At 38.1% G+C, this 22,767-nt stretch overlaps 1 protein-coding gene across 2 annotated transcripts in view; it reads right to left on the bottom strand.

The window, feature by feature from the left end:
* Positions 1-226: 226 nt before the first annotated feature.
* helz (helicase with zinc finger) overlaps positions 227-22,767 on the bottom strand; it is an 81,114-nt gene continuing 58,573 nt past the window's right edge. For both annotated transcript variants that reach the window (XM_073856838.1, XM_073856837.1), the window contains exons 23-31: positions 14,073-14,124; positions 8,593-8,771; positions 6,915-7,113; positions 5,420-5,502; positions 4,809-5,271; positions 2,278-2,512; positions 1,693-2,188; positions 1,392-1,620; positions 227-1,180 (exon numbers count right to left, since the gene is read on the bottom strand). In XM_073856838.1, coding sequence (XP_073712939.1) covers positions 828-1,180; positions 1,392-1,620; positions 1,693-2,188; positions 2,278-2,512; positions 4,809-5,271; positions 5,420-5,502; positions 6,915-7,113; positions 8,593-8,771; positions 14,073-14,124 — 2,289 coding nt within the window. In that variant the 3' untranslated portion in view covers positions 227-827. The remainder of the gene's footprint in view (positions 1,181-1,391; positions 1,621-1,692; positions 2,189-2,277; positions 2,513-4,808; positions 5,272-5,419; positions 5,503-6,914; positions 7,114-8,592; positions 8,772-14,072; positions 14,125-22,767) is intronic.

Below are 22,767 nucleotides of genomic sequence, written 5' to 3' on the forward strand. Positions count from 1 at the left end.
TTTTTAGATATTTCACAAAAGGAAGTAAAATCAGAGTAGGTCAGGCACAAAAATACTCTGAAATTGTTACCTTATGAAATCTTTAAACATTAAACATCCAAACCCAATGGAAGCAGAATATTTATTCATAATGTAAATATTCTTACGGCTCATTTTGTCCTAAATGAAATGACAATTTGATTCTGTATTCACTGATATGTGCAAGTAGATGAAAAAGGCCAAGACGTTTGATCTCATGTATTCATTTATTCATATGTACAGTTCTGAGAAAAGTCTGTCTACATCTATACAACTTTTTATAATATTTTTGATCCGAGTCAATTCACCACTCAGCTGCAAGCACGAGAAAACACACCAATAATGATCAAGAAACTAAACATCATAAAAAAATGCCAGCTGGGAGAAATCACTTCAACAGGTTTTACTTCTGGGAGTGGATGCAAAGAGAGAGAGAGAGCAGACAAAATTACAGGAGACGGGCAGCTCAGTGGTCAACCAATTCATGGTGTTTTTAAAAATCTTTTATCTTCCATAAATCTTTTTTTTGTTGTTTTTTAAAAGTTTTTCCTGAAATGTTTTGGTATTCATGATATATATATTTATATATCTATATATGTATATGTATATGCTGATTCGGTTTGTAAAATCACAGATGCCAAACTGTAAAAGAACCAACGAGTACTAAAGCGAGTAAAAAATAATAAAACGCAAAATTGTCTAACTATCCCACAAAATCAAGACATTTTTATAGTTTTTTTTAGATCGTTATTCTATTTTTTTTCAATCGTTTTCTTTTTAACAGGTGTATATAGCTCATATATATTGACTTATTTAAAATACGTGTAATAGCCATTGCTACTGTTTGAACTGCCTATGCTAAGTTCCTGTAACAGAGAGATGGGGTCACTGTTCTTCTTGACCTGCTCGGGCACCGGGCGGGGCTTCGGAGGGGCTCGGAGGGCGCTGGCGTAGGACATGGTCGGGGGTTTGGGGTTGCCGGGCCTCTGGGGGCCTCCCGGGCTGCCGTTGCCCCCTCCTGGATCTGGCGGGGTTTGCTTGCTGGGCATGAGGGGTGGGAACTGTCCGTGGTGCTGGAGGGACGCGGCACTAACGGGGTGAGGCGACTGCGGGAGACACTCGGGCTTGACGTGTTCATCTGGGCCGCTCATTGCCTTTGAAACTGAGGGACAATTACAACATGTCATTATTACTTAAACACAATAAATAGTTAATAAGGTCAAATGACATAATGTGTTTGTTAATAAAGCGTTACAATAAAGCGCCTCTTTTCTTTAATTGTGCACCACCAGACCATCATTATAAGAGAAAAGTACAGTATTTTAACATGCGATCTTGATAAATGTTGATGAAAAGTAAAAACAGAAATGCACCTAAAACCTCCCGGTGCGGGACAAGGTGGCTCGCTCCGTTACATGGAATGTTGTGGAGAGGAGCGGAGGCCGGGCCAGGACCGCTGTTGCCCAGCCATAAGTCTGCTGTCGGGTATCTGTAGGAGGGTGCGGGGTGGTCCTGAGGATCCTGACTGTCCGGATACGGCTGGGGGGAACTGGAGGAGATCCTCCTCTGGTACAGGGGCCGCCCGGGACCCCGTGGTTCATACTGAAAGATGAAAGACAAAAGAGATGAGCATGCGAAGATCAGAGAGACCTGGCAACCCAAACGAGTCCTCACCTCTTCTACGCTGTGCAGGCTGCTCTGCGCCGCCTGAAGTTGCTGTTTCTGCTGCTGGTGGTGCTGGAGCTGCGTCAGAGGACCATGTTCTTGTCTGTGAGCCATCGCTTGCAGGCCAAACGGCAAACCGTGTCCCAGCACGTGGCTCTGGGGCAGATTGGGGTGAGGCCAGTGAGCTTCCTTGAGGAGGTACTTCACCGGAAGAGCGCCCGCTGCTGTGTGCTCGGGTGGCAGAGAGAAGGACGCCTGGTTGAAGGCCTGATGCTGTTGGAAGGGCTGGCCGCTCATGGGCGGCTCTCGGCTGGTGTCGGGGTAGGAGGGCGGAGCCGGGAAATGGTTGGGATTGCTGGATGAGGAGGGCGACGGCAGGTCCCCGGGGCTTCGGGGCTGGACTTGGCGGTACTGAAGAAGACGCGATTGAGGAGGTGGCATGTCGGCTGGCTCGCGCTGCTCGTATTGCTCCTGAGGCAGCATTTCACGCAAAAGGCCGGGATATCTGGGAAGAGAAAGAGGGAGGTGAAAACTTTGTTAATGACCCAAACACTTATATAAAGCAAGGAATACAAGTAAAGAGTCTCTTGTAACCTGGGCATGACAGGTCTGGGGTCTTCCTCTGCAGCGGGACCCAGACCCCAGCCGGCTCGAAGAAGCTGCTGAGGGAGTCGCAGACCCGGCTGACTGAGATGAGCCAACTGTTGCGGCAGAGGGAAGGGAGTCACTCCAGGCTGCAGGAAGGGGGCATGTTCACCCCACTGACCCACACGAGTGTGTTGCTGCTGCTGCGGACCCAGACCATCCAACCCCGAAGAAACCTGACCATCTGTGACAACACAACAAACAACAGTAAGAAATACACTAGGCCGCTTCACCAAAACCTACTTCAGTAGACAAACTCATTTAAGTTTTGATATTAAAGGGCACCTATTATGCAAAATCCACTTTTACAAGGTCATAAATGTGTGTTAACACAACCACCCTACAATGAATAAAATCCACTTTCTTCTTTTTTTAATTCCTATTAAACCAAAGCAGTCTCATTAGACATGCCGTTTTGATTCTCTTGTAAATGTGATGTCACACTGATAAAGCCCCGCCCATAGCCCTGACTGACAGTCCTGCATTACCACAGTTTCCGCCGTCAGTGAGTTGTACACTGTCCGCCATATCTCAATAGTGAGATACTATTGTCTCAGACGGTGATCACAGAAATCAGATCTAGTTTAACTAAACGTGAGGGAGGGAGGAGCTGTAGCTCATCTGCATTTAAAGGTACACACACGAAAACGGCACATTTATGCCGTGATAAATGATCTGTGCGGTATTTTAAGCTGAAACTTCACAGTGACATTCTGCGCACATCTGAGACTTACTGTACGTTCACACCAGACAAGAAAAAAATAAATAATCGCACTATTCGCACGTAGTTGTTAGCTTGCACATTTTTAGTTAACTCACTTCATTTGTGCATGAATATCAGACGCGAATATGCTTAATTTGTTGGATTTAGCCATCTTGTAGTCTCTATACGTTTATGTATATAGCTCAAATTGATTAAAGAGCATTTTTTACGTCGTACAGCTATAGGTGTACATATAGGTGATTTTGTCCTCCATTGTTTCGTATTTCGTATTAGCTCGCTAAGACGTAATCATGTCACTATTAGGGCAAGCTCCTGATTGGTTAACGCGGAGCGAATATCCGCAAAGTTCAGATTTTTCAACTCATGCGATTCGCACGAAATGCTCAATTTGGCCGCAGGACGTCTAGTGTGGCATTGCATTGAATTGATCTAAATCACTCGTGCTTAACGCTTCATCCGCGTCTGATGTGAACGCACCATTTTATTATATATTGTAAAAATGGGCATAATAGGGGCCCTTTATCCCTGCTTAAAGGTGCAGTGTGTAATTTTTAGAAGGATCTCTTGACAGAAATGCAAAATGATATACAAAACTATATTATCAGGGGTGTATAAAGACCTTTCATAATGAACCGGTATGTGTTTATTACCTTAGAACGAGACGTTTTTATCTACATACACCGAGGGTCCCCTTACATGGAAGTCACCATTTTGTGCCGCCATTTTTCTACAGAAGCCCTTAACGGACACATTTTTGTACTAAGTTTTCTACGACGATGACATGTTTGTCTGGTGGCGGCTACCGTAGCTTCTCTATGTGTTTTAAAAGCGAGGGGTGAGCAGTGGACTAAGCCATTGGTTGCAATTGGTGACCTCACCACTAGATGCCGCTAAAATTTACACACTGCACCTTTAAAGGGATAACTCTCATGTTGTTACAAACCTGTAAAAATTTCTTTGTTCTGATGAACCCAAAGGAAGATATTTTGAGAAATGTTTGTAACCAAACCCTACGTGGACCCCATTTACTTCCATAGTAGGAAAAAACAATAGTTTGTAAGTAAATGGGGTCCACAAACGGTTTGATTATAAACATTTCTCAAAATATCTTCCTTTGTGTTCATCAAAACATAGAAATTTATGCAGAGTTGTAACAACGTGAGGATGAGAAAATGATGACAGAATTTTCGTTTTTGGGTGAACTATCCCTTTTACCTCGATATCAAAACTTCCTCTTTAGGATAAAAATGTCCTATTACTTCATTAACAAAACGAAAAAATAAAGCATATGCTGATACATTTTTTAGATCTGGGAATAAAGAATTAAACAGATTTGCAAAAAGTATACAATGTAAATATTATGCAATATTGTCAACCCGGGTATCTAAAGATCTGAGGAATGCATTTAAGGGGTAATAGTTAAAAACCCTAAATATAAGCAACGGCAAGAAAACAAAAACAAAAAAATAGAAAAACACAAAAGAAAAACAACAAAACATTGTAGTGCAAGATTTTAATTCATCAAAAGGTTCTGAAATTGAATGCGTTTAATTTGTTTTTTATCATTTAGATTTGTTATGAACAGGCCTCTTTATTTTCATCTTTATTGAAAATTTCACAGATCCTCTGGCACAACACTGAGGGAATTCCTAAGTCTGGAACATGTATCAAATCTAATCGCCAATAACAAAGTATGCCAATCTAATCCATTACAACTGCTGGCAGAGGAAACCCAAAACACAGCAGATATGCTTACCCAGAGTATCACCCAACAAAGAGTCCAAACTCTCCTCTCCAAAGCTGTTGAGACGCAGGGGCTGCTGATGCGACTGTGGGGGCAGACCTCTCACAACACCTTTCAGATCTTCAGACACCGCTCCCGAAACCGGCCCCATCGAGACGTCGCCGCCCTCCAATCCCTCCAGCACCGGAGACTGCAGTCCTCGGTGTGCCATCGGAGGCCCGCTGAAGAACGACGGGGGGAAGGAGGCGGCCTGGGGGTGCATGGGGGTCTGCATACGGAGAGGAGGTCTGGCCAGTCCGTACTGCTGTGGAAATGGACTGTTTCCGTGGTGAGGGGGAAAACCGGGATGCGGCGGCCCCATGTGGAAGTTGAGGGCCCTCTGAGCCTGCGGGTCCTTGCGCATAAGGCGGCTGGCGGGGAAGCCCATGGTCGACTGGGGTTCGGGACTTTTGTTCTGTACCGCCTCTGGGTCTCCCTTCAGAGCGGAAAGAGTTTGATCAATACCGACACGCAAAACTTAAAGATGGATGATCCATGTTACAAGTAAAGGGGAGTGGACTCCTCTGATATATTCAGTATTAAATAGGAAAAGACGCAAGAGGGATCAGGCAGATAGATGGTACCTGTTTTTCTTTCAGCTCAGGTGCTTTCCTCTCAGGCGTTAGCAGTCTGCAATGCTCCGATTTTCCATTTATGTCCATTTTCCCTAAAGAACGACAGGAAATCAGTACATCGGTGACCGGTTGATCCATACAAACAGCTGTATATGACAAACCCAAACCTGGTTCATCAGGTTCAAAAACTTGGAAAACGTGAACGATCAAGGGAATAAACTACTGTCAAACAGACAAATAATTAGAAAGGGAAGTTAAAAGTTCATCCACCTAGAAATGAAGTCCCATGTTAAAACAACAATGTTGACATTTTATAGATTAAACTATTTTACTTATTCTGATGTAATGCTTGCTGGTGCAAAATTATGCCAATGTGATGCTACACTGTTGTTGGTGGTTGCCAGTACTTGCCATGCGGTTTGTAAAGTCGGGTATGGTCGGGTTGCCATTTTGGCATTTTCCCATGGTCTTGAGAATAGTATGCCATACAGAACCGTTTGCCACTGTACGTTAGTATTAACGACGACAGTAGGGCTTCTGGCCTTAGTCAAACGTGTTTCTGTTTTAAAGATCAGATGGCATACATAGATTCGCCCTAGGCCCACAAATTTGCTAAATCCTTAAATATGGGTAATATACTTATGCCGCAATAGTTAGCCTGTCTGGAACCGAGTTGACTTAAACCAAATGTGAAGGTCAGAACATCCCTGATTTACTAGCCGTCCTTCAACGTGATACCCAGGTGATGCTTGACCAACGACCACTGACAGAACCTGTTTAACCTCCTTACTCATTTACATATATACACTCATTTACATATATACAGTATTTTATATATACAGTATTATATATATATATATATATATATATATATATATATATATATATATATATATATATATATATATATACACAGTATTATATATATATATATATATATATATATATATATATATATATATATATATATATATATATATATATATATATATATATATATATATATATAGTATATATATATATATATATATATATATATATATATCAAGGGTTTTTTCCTCCTAGGAATTTTTTCCCCCCGGCTAAAAAAAGTCCTGTTTTTTCTCCTAAGAGGTTTTTCAACTCGGGGAGTCGGCCTTCATTGGCTTAACTTAGCACTCTCTTCTATACGTTACATTAGTAATACACTCGCTTATAATGTTGATTCATAGCTGCAGCAAATTCTGCTGCTTATGCTATCTGTATTATGTTATGCTATCTGTCGATTTTTCTGTGTTTTTCCTGCTTCTATTAATGTAAAGCTGCTGTGAAACAATAACCAATTGTGAAAAGCGCTAAATAAATAAAATTGAATTGAAATTGAATTAAAGTGTCGCAGTCTAAGTTAATAGTAAGAATAGTAATAGTAACTAAGTACTGTCTAATCTTGGTGTTGCCAGTGCAATGCTTTAATAGCCGAGTTACAGAGACTCTTGGTGAAAACCAGTAATAATGTATGTGATACCATTCCCGCTGGGCTCCTGTAGCAGCTCCTTGTCCGTGCCGGGCTGCTGGTTCAGACCCAGAGGTGACGGGTGATTGAATCCATACAGCACAGGTGAGGTTCGACTGGCCGCCGGTCGCAGGTAAGCCGCCATGGTGGCTGGATGACTCATGATGCGAGGATCCATAGGGAAACGACTCTGATAGCCAGGCCACGGCAACTGATGATGAAAAGATGTTGATGGTCATACACTTATTTAGGAATTGTGAAAAGCGCAGGGCTAGATAAAAACAATTATCTGATAAAATCTTTACATTAAAGGGGTCATGACATTAAAATTAAAATTTGCCATACAAAAGATCTTCGTATCATTAATACAACCTGCATGTTTCATATCTTAAAAGGCCCTTCTTTTTAATAACAAAAGCATTTATGTAATCGCTCTCTTACGTATTTCGTGTTACCTTTTAAAATACATTGTTACAGTTTCATTTTGAGGGAACTCATGCTGCGTCACTGCTGTGACACTTTGGGGACGCCTCCAAGGGTAAGTGCGCCTGAATGTGTATATCAAATTCAACCAAACAACACTTAACGACAAAGACAGGGTGACGCGGGAACCAGGAAGTATATCGCTATCTGAAATATTGCCAAAGACGGCGTTACAGGGACGCAGGATGTATGGCAAGGGAGACACAGCGTCTCGTTCCCTTCAAAGGGAACAACAGTTACATACGTAACCAGAGACGTTTTAATGTGTCAAAAACAACTATGCAAAAAAGCATTTTGGTATTAATCTACATTCGCATACAGAAGATATAAGCATTTAAAGTGAACAGTGTAGCACGTGTGCTTATAAAGTCTAGAATTTTATGATATTATCCTACACTACACATGGAATAATATGTTTTTTCCAGAAAACTTCTTGCATAAAATAGATTCAAGCACTTTTAATGAACTGTATCAATGTACGTATATTTTCAAAAACTTTCCAGGGCCTTGAATTATTTCCCCCAGATTCACAAACTTTCAAGGATTTCAAGGACTCGTGGGAACCCTGTCTCTTATGTATTTGGCTCCCCCCATTGGCGTTAAGTCAAAGGAGCGACTCAAATGGGGCTGCAACTGGATACTATTGTCTGAAAGAAAGACCTTTTCCAAGTAGAGCATGAAAATATGGTGGATATGGTCATAAACCGATTTAATATGAAAAAACTTAAGTAATATTATAAGTACACTTTAGTAAAAATAATTAAAAAATAAAAAATGTCATGACCCCTATTAACATTTATGCATTTGGCAGACACTATTTATCCAAAGCAACAGTGCACTCATTGTATCATGTGTATAACCTCTGACCTTTGCACTGCTAACATAATTCACACCAACTAAGCTGCAAGAACATGATCTGAACTGCAGGAAAACTTCTTTATTAACTAATGCATTACCAATTCAGAGGCACAGGGATTTAATTCAAGCCATTAAATAAATGTTTGGACTGATCCATTAAAAGATGTTTACTTTGTAATTCGGACTAAAATCAATAAGACAACCAACCGCTTAAATCTATCAAGAACAACTGCTTAGATTGACATGTAGCCAAATGACATCAAGTGAAAACACAAACAGCAGGTGCATAACAACCTGGCTTAAATTCTTAAAGTGTTTAGGATTCAAAGGACGCGTGTCCTGAACTTACGGGCAGAGGCATGGGCATGACCATATTGCCCCCGTAGACAGCAGGCACATATAAGATGCTGGCTGCAGGGTCGATTCTTTGAACCGGACTTGGAGATTTCCCGGAAGATGGAGCTCCCGGCCCTGGTGGGGTGAAGGCCTGAATGGGGTTCCCCATCAAAACAGCAGCGCTCGGCTGAACTGAAGATAAAGACAAAAGGAAATTGAAACTGAGATGATGAAAATCAAAACACTCAAGGCTTTTAGCTAATAAACAGATAGATGGTATCAAATCGCAATTATTTAGCAATAATAGAGCTTAGAAGTGAAACAATGCATTGAGATTACTTCCACTGTTCACGATAGTGCATGCAAAAACAATAAAAGAGATGCTTCGTGATGCATTTAATTGTGACATCTGTAATGAATACTGATGAGAAATTACTCCGCTTTCTACTGTGACCAATTTAGATTGCATTCACTACCAAAAGCTGTATTGATAAATCAATACTACAAAATAAAATTCACAGTTTCTGTGTTTCAAGAACAACATTTCCTTTCTGCTAATATTGGATATGTGATAAAACAAAGCAAGTGAAACTGGGCTGCTTTTAAATTAATTGTGATCAAATAAGGCAAATCTCAAAGTCTTTACATTAAAATGTGATAAAACTGCACACTCAGGTCTAAAAAAAGACAGACCTGCACTTCAAGCTCAAGTGTGAAACTCTACACACTAATACACCCCAATCTGTACCAATTTCAGGGTCATGGTTGCTTCAGATTGAACCACTGCTATGCATTCACATCTGAAATGTCCTCACATACACACACATGGCTCAAGACATTCGCCCAGACAAGGGAGTAATTCATAGAGAATTGGAGGTGCTGCTGCTCATTACTGGTGAGAGGGCATTTAGGTTGGGCAAGAAGTGAGGTTGGAGGAAGCTAGATCCACTTGACTGATCTCATCTCGCTCTCTCTCCTCTTTATCCCACATATTTTCTTTCGCCGTTGATGGCCGCTCAAGCAGCGATCTACAAACTACTGACCTCGATTCATCCTGACAGTCCTGTCAAATCACACCAATAATTTCCCCAAAGTGCCCAATCAGAGGTCAAAGGCAGCAAAAATATCTGCGGCCAATATTGCTGTACTCTATGTTTAGTGTATTGCCATCTTCTACTGGTTTGTTTTTGGTCTGGTATGGGTGATTCTCACGAAACCATTGAAACACCACGGCACTAATGATTTTAGCTTTAAAATGTGTAATATAGTAACATTAAAAAGCATCAGAATTAACACAATACTGTGTTCTACCTTGCACAATGTGTGATTTCAACATAAGAATTTATAATTGTACATTTTATCTCATTTTCTGCTGAAATTCTCATTACCGCAATGTGTCCGGCTGTGTTTGAACATGCGTTATGTTGTAATTTAATCAAATGAACACAAAAATATTAAGAAGAAAAATAAATGGATGTTTTGCTAGACTACTTTAGATGACAGAAAAAATATTTACTGAATATTCATGTATAATAATAATGAAGAAAAATTAGGAAAATGATGTGTCCATGCCTGATGTTCTCATCCTCCGCAACACTTTTTGAGAACAGTTTAAGCACACATACAGAATTTTAATAAAGTTTGATTTTGAGTGACCAAGCACATGGACCAGTTACTTCAAGATGGCTACCAGGTAAGATCATTTTTTTACAGTTAATTTGAAACATTGTCTTGTCAGAATGCTTACACGACATTTTGATTATCATTACCGCAACAAATGCTTATTAAATGTTAATTTAATTAATTGAAGCATAATACTTTGATTTTAAATGCATGTGCAGAATCTCCAAATTTTGTTCTTTCAGGTTTGTCATGTCATTTTGAAAATATGTCAGTGTTGATGTTTTCTGACTGTTGCGGTAATGAGATTTTTTAGGACAAATTTTTTTAATTATGTTACAAAAAGTGTTAAATGATAAGTAAAAGTTTTTAAATTAATGTTCCCATTTACTCCAGACTTTGTTTTTCAATGTCTGGTGGGAAAAAAGTAAATTTAAGCAATTTTTACATTTTCATGCTTGACATTTTTAAAACGAAGTTTTCGTGAGGATCACCCGTATGCATTTTAGGAGAAGCATGGATTTTTTAAATTCATTTATTATTTCGGGATATTAACCTTTGTCTACCCGCTTCTATTGCCTCTAGAAAAAAAAACATATTACTACTAAACTTTGAAATTATTAAAAAATAAATAGTTTATTATGATTATGTTTACAAATGACAATATGTGACCCTGGATCACAAAACCAGTCATAGGGGTCATTGTTTTTAAATTGAGATTGATACATCACCTGGAAGCTAAATAAATAAGCTTTCCATTGATGTATGGTTTGTTAGGATAGGACAATATTTGGACAAGATAATATTTGGAAATCTGGAATCTGAAATATATTGAGAAAATCACCTCTAAAGTTGTCCAAATAAAGTCCTAATCAACACATATTACTAATGATACATACATTTTTGATAAACACTCACCAAAAGATTATTAGGAACACCTTTTCAATTTCTCATTGATGCAATGGTGTGGGGGATGTTTTTTTGGCACACTTTAGGCCCCTTAGTGCCAATTGGGCATCATTTAAATGCCACTGCCTACCTGAGCATTGTTTCTGACCATGTCCATCCCTTTATGACCACCATGTACCCATCCTCTGATGGCTACTTCCAGCAGGATAATGCACCATGTCACAAAGCTCGAATCATTTCAAATTGGTTTCTTGAACATGATAATGAGTTCACTGAACTAAAATGGCCCCCCAGTCACCAGATCTCAACCCAATAGAGCATCTTTGGGATGTGGTGGAACGGGAGCTTCGTGCCCTGGATGTGCATCCCACAAATCACCATCAACTGCAAGATGCTAATCTATCAATATGGGCCAACATTTCTAAAGAATGCTTTGAGCACCTTGTTGAATCAATGCTATGTAGAATTAAGGCAGTTATGAAGGCGAAAGGGGGTCAAACACAATTAGTATGGTGTTTCTAATAATCATTTAGGTGAGTGTATTTATGGTAGGACATTTACAAAATATCTACACTCTAAAAAATGCTAGGTTATTTTTTCAACCCAAACACTGGGTTGAGCCTTTTTGGTCATTTAATTGGGTAGTTTTTTGGCAAGTTTTGTGTAACCCAGACATTGGGTTAATATTTGGGTGGTTTTCACAGACAGTTGAATGAATGCACCCCTCCCGCTCCAGCGACATCAACCCAAATGCTCAGTCAAAAAAGTGTGTGGTGCTGTTTAAATTTACTTCAGGTGAATATGCAGCGTTTTTACACGGACACACTGTTAGATTTATGCGCATAAACAAGGTTCGTATGAATATATTTATCCATAAAAACTATTACTATATTATGACGTGAAGGGTTATAACATGCACCGCTATTGTCATTAGCGGTTAGCTAGTTTGATAAGTTACTCCCACAGGATCGCAAATACGTTAGTTACTCTTTTTTGGATGTTTAAAACGTAGCGCTTTTCTAAGCGGATTTAAAAGAGGAGCTACATTTATGGCGTAATAGCACTTTTGTGAGTACTTCGACTCGGCGCAGTAACACCCTCCCTCTCCCATTATGAGAGTGAGAAGGGGAGCGGACTTTTCAGGCGAGTCGAAGTACCCCCAAAAGTGCCACCACGCCACAAAATAGAGTTCCTCTTTTAAATCCGCTTAGAAAAGCGCTACGTTTTATTTTGTACCACCAAACTTTCTCGTATAACTACTCGTCTTAAATAGGAAAAACATTGAAGTGTTTGGTCACTTCTAACTTTATCTCTAAATGGTACCATTGAATGAATGGGGCCAAGCCAAATGCCACCGAAGCATCGCAGCGCGCTCCAGCGCCCACGTGCACGCACACAGATGATAGAGGGATGTATCAACAATTCTTAGTTAAGGTAATAACATATTTTAATATTGAATATGAGTAGACTATTCCTTTAAGATATTTTTAATTGAGGTAAACTGTATTATACGGAGCCCCTAAGGGGACATGGCAAAATAATTAAATAAAGTTTAGTTTCGAAACTATCGCGTGCGCACGTGAAACTATCACGAGGGCACATGAAAGCAAAACTTTCATGTGCACATGCAAAAGTTTCACGTGCGCACGCAAAACTAAACTTAAAAAAAAAATCTGCACATGAAAGTTTCACGTGAGCAGGCAAAAGTTTCACGTGAGCAGGCAAAAGTTTCACGTGAGCAGGCAAAAGTTTCACGTGAGCAGGCAAAAGTTTCCCGTGAGCAGGCGAAAGTTTCACGTGAGCAGGCGAAAGTAAACTTTAGATTTTTTTTTACTCCAATGTCACCTTAGGTGCTCGGTAGTATTACAGCTAGCGATAGACCGACATATTTTGATATATTGCAGATCGACAGGAGATAGCAAGATAACTAGCTAGGCAGCTAGATAGACAGCTAGATAGATAGTTAGTTAGATAGCTAGATAGATAAGATAGCTAGCTAGATAGAATATAAATCTTTTTTACGGGCCAGTAAATTTCTCCATTACTTAAATTTGTTGGTAATGAAAAGAGACTCAGTGTCACTCAATGTAAAGCCAAAGTCTAACTGATAGTAAAGTGGTAATTATTCACTTTTTAACATGACGTTATGTTGTGTCACAGACAACAACACACTAGTTGAACACACTTATTCAAACAAAACCATGAGATGTCAGATCCACATTAATTATATCTTATTTTAATTATTAATTATGTAAATATGTACTTTAAAAGGGTTTATTTATAAATGTTATGCATAACAAAAATTTATGTAGTTTCACCAATTTTCTGTTTGTCTCTTATTTACCGTAATTACATTTTTGTAATAGCTTTCTTAATATCGGCCACAAATCAATCTACCAGTAACTACAGCTTACGTATTGTGAATTATAGCACATGTAATGTTATTAATAAAAAAAGTAAAGGGTGTAACGTTACCATGTTGGCATGTGTTTTTAATGTGGTGAATTTGACATCTGCAATAAAGTAACAAAATAAAATAAATAAAATAAGATTAAATAAAAAAAATTATTAACCCATTTATGAAGTAACATTAACCCAATGTTGCAATAAAAATGAAACCATCGTTTGGGTTTAAAAACAACCTATTTGCTGGGTTAAAACTAACAACCCAACTACTAGCCCAGCGCATGTTCTGTCCTATATTTACCCAGCCGTTGGGCAAAAAAAATATGAAACATGACCTTTACTTAATATCCTAATGACTTTTGGCATAAAAAAGATAATTTTTAACCATACTATGTAGACTATATAGGCTTTATAATGAACACAGCCTTTGCTTGAGACAATAGTGTACCTGATTTTATTATAAAATTATTGTGAATTAGCTGTACATAGAATCACTATGCACATTTTTCCAAGTTGTGTAAATATGTTCAGGCCTTTAAGAAAAAAAAAGGGACTTACCAAAGCCTTCAGGGGGAAAGGGCTCTGTGTGATTGGCCAGCTGTCCTTTCGCCTGCAAAGAAGAGGAAGAAGAGGGTTTGTGTGAATCATTGTTAGATGATGAAGACTTTTGTCTGGCGGGGGGTTGTGGGATCTTACACATCCAGTTTACTAACTATAGCCAAGGGATTAGTGGGGTCGCACTTTTTCAGTGAGCGCATGACGTCACCCAGCGTAACAGTATTGCTGCGAGGCAGCACTGATTTGTCAAAACAGTTACAGCGATTTACTTCCACATGGTCAGGCAGGACTCATCCAAGACGGTCTAGATACGTGGGTGGAGGGTGTTGGTTCCACCCGGGCGGAGCTGAAGACAAATGAGAGCAGAGGGCGGCTTGAGGGGACGAATTGAAGAAAAGTGTAACACTCGCTTGCCTGAAATGCATCTCACGACTTCCGAGTCCATTGATGTGATCTGTTGGGAAATCGTGCCTTTTCATAACAGATCAATGTTGTTCAAGTGCTTTACGGTATCAACGGGCGACTCCCTCGTTTTGCCGGCCCGAGCGTGACTGCTCTGAGGTCAGCGAGTATGAATCGTTTGCAGATCGTGCGTTATGCCGCTTGTCATTACAATAGTGTTTGATGAGTGTCGTACTGTTCAATGCCTGTGAAATTACACAGTGGAAGAATAGGAAAGCACCTGTGACAAAACCAATGACTATAATTACACGCAACAGATGAACGTAACTTAAAAACTAAAGATAGTGTACGACAAAAGCTGCTTTTGGAGATTAACACCACACGTCTCCAATATTCAGCACTACCAAATCCATCCATGCTTCAGTTATAAAAGTTGCTTTAGCAGTCGAATTGGGCCGTCACCATGGCAATGCTGCATTAATCCTCATATCTCTCATCAAATAACCTCCACAAACCGAAAGCCAGCTTTTCATCATTGCTTTTGGAAGAGCCACACAACATCTTTTTCTATGATCGTCTGTGCTTTCTATAAACACAAACACAGGCAATGCAGCTATGAATATTAAAATCACTCCTTGTTTAATTTCTATAAATATCAGTAATGTATATCTAATATTATGAGTGTGAATCTCACAAAGTATGTATAAGAAGGTATTCAGGTCATACTTTATACAAAGAATGTTTTGTATTGCACCATGCCGCCACATTTTTTCCCATCTTCATTATAATAACACACCACTAGTAGTATGTGTTAAAACTTTAGTCACAGTAGTATTTCTAATGCTAAAATTATTAAGTAATCCATGAATTTTCAAATTTACAGTTTTACAAGGCAGAAAAATAATAAAGCACTTTATTGTTTTTATTCAGATGACCAATTCAAGTTATGTACTTGCAGTCCTTAAAGGAACAGTATGTAAGAAATGTATATCAATTAATCATAAAATGGCCCTGATATGTCACTAGACATGATGAAATCATTTTCATTTCAAATACTTATATCACTGACAACAGTGGTCTGGCCAGGATTTTGTCATTTAAAAAGTGGAGTTGCAGCCCTCAACTGATGTTTATGTTGTCATTTTGTGTATTGGCCACCAGTTGTGTGATTGCAGTACCAGTTTTGGCCACAAGTTTTGTGATTGCAATACCAGTTTTGGCCACAATCCTACATACTGTTCCTTTAATTAAAAAAAAAGAATTAATGGTTGAATATTAAGCTCAATTAATTTCTGACTTCTGGGTGAAGTTGAATGTGTTGCCTCAAATTTGGGTATAAAAATGTAATCTCTTACAAAATGGTGAAAGATCAACAACTCTCTGAATAGAGTCCACATTAAAACAAAGAGGAAGTCTACTCTATTTTGGCACGTGAGCCTTCCTATCTTCAGGGTTGACGATCGACTGGCTTGTTATAAGGGCGCGGATCAAACTCTTCATTAAAGTCCATGGAGAATCGAGAGCGTGACTTCACGTCATAGCGCGTCGCATCAAACCTTATGCTGTTGACCGTATCTGAGCATCACGTCTTCGTGGAGGAGCGAGAGATGACCAGAGTGATAAAACCAACACCAAGAATATCTTTCTATTGTAAGAAGGCCTAAAGGTGCTTTTAAAAGTTCCAGTGTGACATTTACTGTGTTGATTTGAAGAGGAAGTCAAAATAGCTTCTGTTACATACATACCACATTTCATATTTACTGAGAAATGAAAGAAAAACTGCTTATGAGAGTCTGGATTGTGCTTGGTTAAGATAACCAGTTGGCTTCAAATGACACATTTTTCTAGATGTGGTTGCTATGGTGATTGGGTTTTTTTAGTGAAGTGCTATGTACTTGTCTGAGTATTCAAAAGAGACCACCTCCACCTTTTATAAGATTCTGGCCTTTAGATATGATTTGTGTCATATTATATCACATCCATCCATCATAAACATAATCCATAGTACTCAAGTGTGTTAATAAATGTGTACATTTAAAGAGCATTGTAAAGCTCACAGAGAGTGGATGCCTCTTATGAAAACACACACTTTGGATTTAAATAGTTTACATGAAGACTTCTAGTGCTTTTTTGTGCACTTTACTCAGATATACGTTTATTAATTCTCACAAGCTTTCCAACATGCCAACGACAGTGTGAACTTTACTCACGTGAATGCACCATTGTTACCTGTAGGTCTATGTTCATGGTTTAATTTAATAAGTATAAAATATATTTTTCTTACATATACTCATAATTTAATTTCAGAAGACATTTATTAGTCATATGGATTACTTTAATGATGTATGTATGTGATCTTTAGACACTCAATAACCATCCAATGGCATTACAAAGTGCCAAAAAGCCACCATTACAAAAAAATTGGGCTACAACAATACTGCAGTAACATTCACTTTCCAATAAAAAAATAAAAATAAGATGCAAAAACATCTGGTTGAAGTCGCAATAAAAATGCAAAATGAAAAACTATCATTTGTTTTGGAATATTGTGTTTTTTTACAAATCGTCCCCTTGGAATTATAAGGTTCTATCTAACATTTTTGTCAAAATTGAGTTATTCACATATTCTTACTCTGTGACAACTTATTTACATTATGTGATGTTTTATTTTAAGTTTTGTACATTTTGGGACGTTTTATTAAAAAAATAAAAAGGTTCTATCTACAAAATCGAACTCTAAGTTGGCTCTATAAGGTTCTATCTGCGTGAGCTAATCAGCACTTCAAATGCACAGAAGAGGACCAATCAGGATCAACTTTATGGGGTGGTTTCTCAGACAGGGATTAGTTTAAGCCAGAACTAGAACTTAGTTTCATTAGAAAATATTTAACAAACATGCCTTACTAAAAGTATTACTTGTGTGCATTTTGAGACTAAACAAAGGGCACTGATGTATTTTAAGATATGTCAGTGCAAGTTGTTTTCAGTTTTGACAGCTCTTACATTTATTTTATTCTAGGACTAGTCTAATCCCTGTCCGTAAAACTGTCCTTATATGTGGTGTTGCCGGCTTTGTCCTTGACGACAGGAAAAATCACAGACACACAATATCTGTGAGGATTATGGCACGCAACGCAAAGTTATTAAGAAACCTTAAGATCGACAGCCCGAATTTTAGGCAAGTTCACCCTTAATTTAATTTGATTTCTGTACCTAATGCTAATTTCAGACCTAATTAATGTACAACTTTGTTCTCTTTTATAAATGTTTGCAATTTCTTTATTGTTTATTAGATTTTTCCCACCTGCTTTTTGCTGATCCGAAAAATAATCTGATCTGTGCCTCAAAAACTGTAATGTTATCCGAACTGTGAGTTTTTTTATCCGTCACACACCCCTAGTAAAGTTAGCACACAGTGATAGCCATAAATGCAATTGTACTAATAATTGGCATAATAATTTATTTCGGTGTTTCGGTTTCGGTTTTTCGGCCTTGGTTTCCTTTTTTCGGTTTTCGGTTTCGGCCAAGAATTTTCATTTCGGTGCATCACTACCCTATTGTAAAATCCAGCTTAAGCTGGTGAGATGGTTTTAGCTGGTCTCCCAGCTTGGTTTTTGCTGGTGTTGCTGGTGTAGTGAGCTGGTCTAGCTGTGTTTTGGTCACTTTTTAAGCTGGTCTAGCTGTGTTTTGGTCACTTTTTAAACTGGTCCAGCTGTGTTTTGGTCACTTTTTAAGCTGGTCTAGCTGTGTTTTGGTCACTTTTTATGCTGGTCTAGCTGGTCTAGCTGTGTTTTGGTCACTTTTTAAGCTGGTCTAGCTGTGTTTTGGTCACTTTTTAAGCTGGTTGAGCTGTGTTTTGGTCATTTTTTAAGCTGGTCTAGCTGTGTTTTGGTCACTTTTTAAGCTGGTCTAGCTGTGTTTTGGTCACTTTTTAGGTTGGTCTAGCTGTGTTTTGGTCACTTTTTAAGCTGGTCTAGCTGTGTTTTGGTCACTTTTTAAGCTAGTCTAGCTGTGTTTTGGTCACTTTTTAAGCTGGTCTAGCTGTGTTTTGGTCACTTTTTAAGCTGGTCTAGCTGTGTTTTGGTCACTTTTTAAGCTGGTCTAGCTGTGTTTTGTTCACTTTTTAAGCTGGTCTACCTGTGTTTTGGTCACTTTTAAGTTGGTCTAGCTGGACTTATCTGGTCATGCTGGAAGACCAGCTGACCCACCAGCTTGACCAGCTTTGCCAGGCTGGTTGGACCAGCTTACACCAGCTACTGCCACCTTAAACCAGCTAAAACCAGCTACCAGCTTATGCTGGTCTTTGCTGGATTTTTCAGTAGGGGCAGTCTTTTTTTAGGTCTTGCTGAGGAGATTGTTGTCATAGTTAGACACCACACTAGCCAGCAGTGCTAGCTTCTTAGTTCCTGAAATTAAGAGGCAAGCACTAAGATAAAAAATACAGAAAAAAACGAACTAACCTATCCTACCCAAAAAAAGTGTGTTTACAGTAAGTTATGATTGTTATGTTAAAATGTAAACATGTGAAAGATTGTTAAAGCAGTTACCTCAGTATTAAAATGATTTCAGAATGATTGTAGCCTATAGCTGCTCAATCCTACTGAAAAATCCAGCAAAGACCAGCACAAGCTGGCAGCTGGCCCCAGCTGGTCCAAGGTGGCAGTAGCTAGACCATCTTAAAAAGTGACCAAAACACAACTAGACCAGCTTACTACACCAGCAATACCTGCTAAAACCAAGCTGGGAGACCTGCTAAAACCAAGTTTTGAGACCAGCTCAAACCAGCTCACCAGCTTATGCTGGTCTTAGGTGGATTTTTCAGTAGGGAATTGTATAACATGCTAAAACAAAATTGTCTATTTTGTAATGAACCCGACATATACAGGAGGATGGGAGAGAAACTGAGCCAGAAGAGGGAAGAAGCAATGTTGTAAAAGAGCAATGTAAAATCAGACTTTTAGAGATAAAAAACCTAAAAATAAAAATATTAAATGTCATAGAAAGGATCAAAATGTTACTTTCTAACACATGTTAAAAAATTGTTACAACATTAATTTTATATTTAATGTTTAAACAATGTTTTGGCAGATAGAACCTTATAATTCTTAGCGAAAAGTGCTGTTTTAAAATTAGAAGGTTCTATCTGCATTTGACCCCTTCCAAAAATCAACATTTAGAAATTTGAGAGGATTTTGATATTGTATATTTAGAATGCATTTAGGGTCCCTGTTATTTTCATGTTTGAAAGAAACTTCTTCCCCATGTAAGTTTTCCTATATGTAATGCAAAAACTTTGAAGCTCAATATCTCAAAACTGCTCAGAACGCAGATAGAACCTTATAATTCCAAGGGGACGAAATATATATATATATATATATAAAATATCTTTAATAAAAAACGTAAATCTCTGTGAAAACTAGACCTAAAACCAGGCATTTTATAATGTTTTGTTGTATTCGATTGTAGTTTTAAGTACGGAGTCATAATCTCACATCACCTGTTAAACGAAACAATTCAAATTTCTCTTTTAGCTATTCATAAGATTCTCCTATGATTTGTTTAAAATTTGATTAGATTCTTCATCAATAATTTTCATCATGTAGGCTATGATTAGAGATGTTACGATTACCGGTTTAATGGTTAACCATGATAAAGAATTACAACTTTTTTTTACCGTTTAACCGTGTCACGGGTCAAAACACCAGTCAAGCATCAACCAATATATTATTTCACCAATAACGTGAAATAAAAAAACACCTTCATTCACGTCTGCTCCTATGTGTTTGTGATGACAGTGTTTCAATGGCTATTAAATTAAAGTAAAAACGTTTAGTTAATATTTCTTTAGACAGATCCATATTTTCTATTAACTCTCAATTAAATTAAGTGATCTGATGAGTTTAAAGCTACTTTCTACTCATGCGTGGCTTTCTACTACAAATTTGTTTTTATTTGAAAATCTGATCTACTCACTTGTGTCTTATCTGAACTAGGTAAATATTTACCTCACAACCTCAGTGTGCTATGATTTGTGTTATTTATTTGATGTTTATGTGATTGTGAACAAAAGTGCACTTATATGTAAAATCTATTTTAAATTTGGTTTGCATCACTTTTTTTACATCTCTGGAATGGCTATCAAAACCATGATAATATTGATAATCGTGGTGATTTTAGTCACTATAAGCGTATCATTTTTATTCTGTTTTATCTCTAGCTATGATTGACTTCTTTTCAACCATTCTTTAAAATTAATCTGTTCAAATAAGATATTACCTTACGAATCATACATTTCCAGTAACACTGTCCACCTTGCCAACGAGAACATCGCAAACTGTTTGCTCGGACTGGTGCATTTCATTCAGACAAGCACTCTCTTTAAGTTTCACATCAACTTATTTCAGTTGCTAAAGAGGTATGAAAACAGCATTTAAACATGACTTATTGGGGTATAGTCTCACAATCTCGTCTGACGCTAATAAAAGCGTGTTTTTAAGGTGCAAAGTACTAGGGATGGGCACGGATATCCGAATATTCGATCGGCAATAATAATTCGAATTTAAAAAATGCTATTCGAATGTTTGTTTGTTTTTAATGTGCCACCAAAGGGTTACGACTTATTTAATGCTTTTTCACTTCATCTATACTGTCTTTTACATACTTAAATGTACATGAACATTAATTCGTATGCATTTCTGATTGTTTGGCAATGCAGATTGCAGATGAATTTAAGTTTGTCCTTTTATCTCCGGGTTTGTGCGCCGCATTTGGCCACTGGCTCACGTGAGGGCTCACGTGTTATTAAACGTACTTCTCCGCCCGCATCAACGAATGAGTAGTCGGTTATGTAGATGTGTTTTTTCGTTTGCTCCGGGCTCTTTGGTGTTTTGAGTCTGTTTAAATGATGATAGCCTACTTTGTCAAGTCCTCAAACTTTAAACTTCACAAGTCCTCAAACTTCGCTTAGATTTGGGGTTAGTGTATAATATTTGGTATAATATAATGTATGTAAGATCAAACAGTAATGAATTCATACTAACGACCGACTTGAAACTAAGGATTTGACTCAGACTTCGCCCCGCATGGTGGTTTAACGCCTTTTTTTCTGTAGGATATTTTTAAAGAATTTAAAATATATGCATATTTTTACAATGTTTTCAACTTAAAAATACATACATACATATACATACAGAATATAAGTTTAGCTTGTTGTGGATATTTCCTAATTATAAGCCTTCTGTATAATTATGACAAAATGAAAAATACAAAAGACGCATGTCTTAACATAATTTAAATAAACGAATATCCGAATATTCGTTCTTTATGAGCTTAAATATTCGAATAGTAAATTACTGGAAAATGCCCATCCCTACAAAGTACTGACAGGAATGTTCATCTGACAGGAGGTTTAGTTTTATGAGGTATGTGCGTGTACCATATTTTTCCACCGGCAGCACGACTAACATGGCAGGGCATCTCCGTGTTCAAGGTCAGATATTATATTTCATAAAAGCCTAGTCTAAAAATGGCCTAGCATTTTTTGTGCTTTCAAAAAAATAATAATTTAAAAATTGAAAAAAAATTGTGACCTTAGAATAAAAAATGTAATCAAATCAAGGATTTGGAAAATCGTGACACCCCTAGTTGCTATGATATTTCTGCTTTGTTTATCAGTCTTGGAACGATGCGCTGTGTGTGTGTGTGTGTGTGTGTGTGTGTGTGTTGGGATGTTTGTCCCACCTTTCCTCCACTGTGATTGGACGGCCGAGTGAGAAGTGACATTGAAGAGCTGAGTGTTTCACCCAAAGTTGAACATTTTTCAACTCTCGGTTAAAAAACTGCCAAGTGCTGGTGCTCAGTGCGGACAAAGCCCAGCTTTTTTGAAAAGTGTGGCGCTTCCATCAGAAACAATTGAAAACATACGTTGACGTAAACGCTTTGGTGTTTGGTGATCGAAATTTTACCTGAGCGGATGACGTTTAATTTTCAATGCAGGAAAACCCTGCTGTGTAATCAGATAATGTTTCACTTTGACTGTAATGAACTTCCATTCAAAATCTCCATTTCCCAAAAAATGAGAATCGCATCAAAATGTAACATCAAAATAATCGAAAAAATTGCCCAGCCCTACACAAAGGCAACAACAATGTGTTGAATAAAGGAAGACAAACACTTGGGATGGAAAGATGGCGAGTACTTAAATCCCGTTTCAAATTTCTGAAAATATACATATTCGGCCTTTAAAGCAATATGAACTCTCGCTGGAGTATTTAAAAAGCTAAAAATGAGCTGA

This window comes from Misgurnus anguillicaudatus, chromosome 19, assembly GCF_027580225.2.
Source record: "Misgurnus anguillicaudatus chromosome 19, ASM2758022v2, whole genome shotgun sequence".
NCBI lineage: Eukaryota > Metazoa > Chordata > Actinopteri > Cypriniformes > Cobitidae > Misgurnus > Misgurnus anguillicaudatus.